The sequence below is a fragment of the Thermobia domestica genome, chromosome 18 (assembly GCF_964235325.1).
Source record: "Thermobia domestica chromosome 18, izTheDome1.hap1.1, whole genome shotgun sequence".
NCBI lineage: Eukaryota > Metazoa > Arthropoda > Insecta > Zygentoma > Lepismatidae > Thermobia > Thermobia domestica.
The window spans coordinates 124,764,885-124,768,418 of record NC_137471.1 but is presented as its reverse complement, the minus strand read 5'-3'; the positions used below and the strand labels follow the sequence as shown (position 1 = coordinate 124,768,418).

Sequence of the window (3,534 nt, the reverse complement as noted above, 5' to 3'; positions counted from 1 at the left end):
AGTTTTCTCGGGATTCTTCCGTTTCCTCCCACTTTATTCATTCCATCATTTCCTTTATTTCTCATCATCATAGTCTCCTTTAGCCTAACCGGCATAACCGTGGGACGTAAAACTCAAAAATTTCATTTCACTTCAAAGTCAATTTGGCGAGAGCTGGGATCAAATTAAAGACCCCACGCACCAGAGAGAGCGCTCTGTCACGGAGTCTATAGTAACTGAGGAGTATAGGTATGGTGGGAGGGTAAATGGGGAATCGGATCTGTAACAATTTTGCCCTCTCCCTTAATTGGAGTTTCTCTGCAATGCATTTTTCTACATATTTCATACAACAAATAATGTTTCCAATACAATATAAAAACTATCACAATGTGTGCAGTTTACTTATTTATTTCTTTTGTGTGTGTGTGTTTTTCTCGTTTGCTCCTATTTTCATTTTCATTCCACAATTTTGTTCACTATCATGATTGCCGTCTCTCTCACCCTGGTGCATAAACGTAGGATGTTAACTAAAATAAAGAAGCAAAGAAAAGTCTGTTTAATTACAATATTTTTATGACGTCAACAAATTGAAATAATTACGGAGTTTCGAAATGCAATAATTGATGCAACACTGATTAATAATTCATTTTGTTATTGTCATTTGCCTCTCTGGATGCAAACAGTTGCGAATTTATTATTATGCTATTGTATAATAGTATGTAATTGATCAAACTTTCCTTCGAGTTTTTAAAACCATTTATACCCATATCAAACGTAAAGTGTCAAACACATGGATTTCTACAAACAAGATTTATCTTCTTCTTTTAGTTTAACGTTTCACGTTTATGCACCGAGGCTAAGGGAGATGGAGCTGATGAGATGGGTGGTAATGGTGGAATGTTAAAAATGTAAGGAAACGGGAGAATCCCGAGAGAACCTACGCAGATGGTTTTTGCTCACCATAAAGTTCACTTGACGCGAGCTGCGATCGAGGTAAGGACCACAAGCAGTAGAGTTGAGCGCTCTACTACTGAGCCACCGCTACTTATGAATAGCTTATTGGTACACTCGTGTCCAAAATGATTGTCGCATATCTGTAACTGTATTGCTGTTGAAATATAATTTGATAATGATTTTGCAGGGTACTTTTAATACTGTTACTATGTGTATAATCGGGAAATGTAGAGTGAGGTTGCCAAAGTCGTACCACTTTACAGTTAAGATTTTTCTAAAAATCGAGGGATAAAGATAAAGCAAATTGAAGCACATCAATATAAAGGCAGACATCTTAGGCACAAAATATATTTACTACAGTAGTTAGGTTGTTCATTTATTGGGAGAAATTACGCAGTTTTTCGAACCTTCCGAACGGTACGATTTTGGAAACTAGTCTCCTAAATCGTACCTTAGAATTGCCTAAATCGTACCAGCATATCAGGAATTAAGAGGGTGGAAAATGTGAAGAAAAACGTCAATAATATTGTTTGTTATTCTTATTATTTTCTTGTCATCAAAATATACCATACTAATGTGAGACAAACACAACATTACAAATGTCAGGTAACTACAAACAAGACAAAGGAATGCAATATTATGTATTCATCTGCTTTGCTTGATATCAGGTAGCTCTACAATGTTTTAAACAGTACAAAAGTCACACATGTACATTTTGACCTTTTTGCCCACTCCATCGATTTCTTCGTGAACCCATGAATTACATTTGAAACATCGCACCATATCTTCAACAACAGCTTCACTACATAAACTACAATACCAATTTTCCTCTGCATGATCTGGTGATAAAAGTCGTTTCTTTACCAACCGAAAGCCTCCTTCATGTTTACCGGATGACTTTGCACATACTGAAGTTTCTCTTAAATTTTGGCCTTTCCTTTCACGGTTTTGTTCTTTTGATGTTTGCAATAATTTCTTAGACTAGTTAGACTAGAAGTTAACAAGATAGCTTTTTGCGGCACTCTACGTGTCGTTTCACGAACTAATTGTGGCAACTGACGTATTTTTTCACTGTCACTTCAAGTAATGATGAGACACTTGTATTTTCGCCACTCGCAGTTGAGTTGATGATTGATGTTTTGGTAGCTAACATTGATGCACTATTTAGTTGTTTATCTTCCTCTTTCGCATTAGGTTCATTTTCGTTATTGGATACTCTTGTTGATATTACTTCTTGTGGAGTCGTGAAAGCATTGCTTGCAACGAAGTCATGTTCGTCAAACACATCGCGGTTGACTGGCCAGATACCAGTTGCTCGGAAACCACTAACAGCGTTACTAATGGTTGCTGCTCTCCCATAAGCTTCCGCCAAAAGACTGCAAACATCAAATTTTTGAAGGGGCTTTCCCCCAGTTGTACGGAACCATTTTGCAACGGCTTGCTCATAGAATGTCTCTAAAGGTTTAAAGACAGAAACATCGAGTGGTAGTAGTCTGTGTGTAGTATGACCTGGCAGTTGAAGGAGGACTCCATTTTCTCTAGTCAACTGAATTGCCTTTTAAGTTCTTAGAGTGAGTAGTGTGACCTTCCAATACAAGCAGTATTCGTTGTTCACTGATAGTTTCACATACTCAACGAAATGTTCAAGCCACTTAATGAATAATTCACTGTTTATGTATCCCGTATCAGATACTTCAACTAAGGCTCCAGGTTTAGCACCACGTGACAAAGCAGGATGCATTCTCTGTTTCTTAAAAATTATCATTGGTGGGACACAATTTCCTGAAGCACTTGTACAGGCAACCAACGTCGTGTTTACTCCTCTTTCCCCAGTTGCTAATGCGCCTAGTACTCTTTGTTTCCCTCGTTTTGCAATGATTTTCGGTGACCTCTTTTGAACACTTGAGAAACCAGACTCATCCACATTGAAAATATGAAGAGCATCAATCTTGTGTCCATCCATAACTTTTTCTAATATATCATAAAATTCTTGAACATTAGCTTTGTTGAAACCTTTTGCTCGAGCAATAGAGGTACATTGAGGTTGTCTTAGACATAAGTCAGGATGCCTCTTCATAAAAGCATAGTACCTCTTTCTTTCCTGCTATCTTTTTGTTCTTGTTAAAAGGAGTGGAAAGATGTGGATTAGCTTCGAGGATTTCATAGGCAAGTTTCCGTACATCTGTAACACTTAGACCAAAAAGGGCATTCTTCGAATCTTATGATCTCGGAAACAAGTTCTACATCAAGTTTTACAACTTCTACCTCAGGAGGTAACGCTGTTCCTCTTCCATTTACACCACTCACAAGCGAATGTTGTGTGCCTCTTTTGACCTTATTCATTAGATGCCTCTTAAAGGTTGGTTTAGATATTTGATATTTACAACACTCATTAAATCCAATATTTCCAGCCCTAAATTCATTCAAAGCTTGTTTCATGTCTTGTGGGTCCCACTTTCCGTACTGTCTTTTTGGCATCTTGCACTGACTGCTGAAAATAGATAACGAAGAAAATCATCACTACTCAAAGTCGCCCAAATCGTACCGGTACGATTTTAGCAACTTACTTGAGGTACGATTTAGGAAACTACGCTAATAAAC

The 3,534-nt window shown here is 37.5% G+C and overlaps 1 protein-coding gene across 1 annotated transcript; it reads right to left on the bottom strand.

Annotated features, from left to right (window-relative positions):
• Positions 1 to 2,491: 2,491 nt before the first annotated feature.
• Positions 2,492 to 3,010, bottom strand: LOC145675231 (uncharacterized). Its single transcript, XM_081745614.1, has one exon. The coding sequence runs from the start codon at positions 3,008 to 3,010 to the stop codon at positions 2,492 to 2,494; it is 519 nt and encodes a 172-aa protein (XP_081601740.1).
• Positions 3,011 to 3,534: the final 524 nt, after the last annotated feature.

Coding starts and splice junctions, on each gene's coding strand:
- LOC145675231 (XM_081745614.1), bottom strand. CDS start 3,010: ATGAAGAGGCATCCTGACTTATGTCTAAGACAACCTCAATGTACCTCT.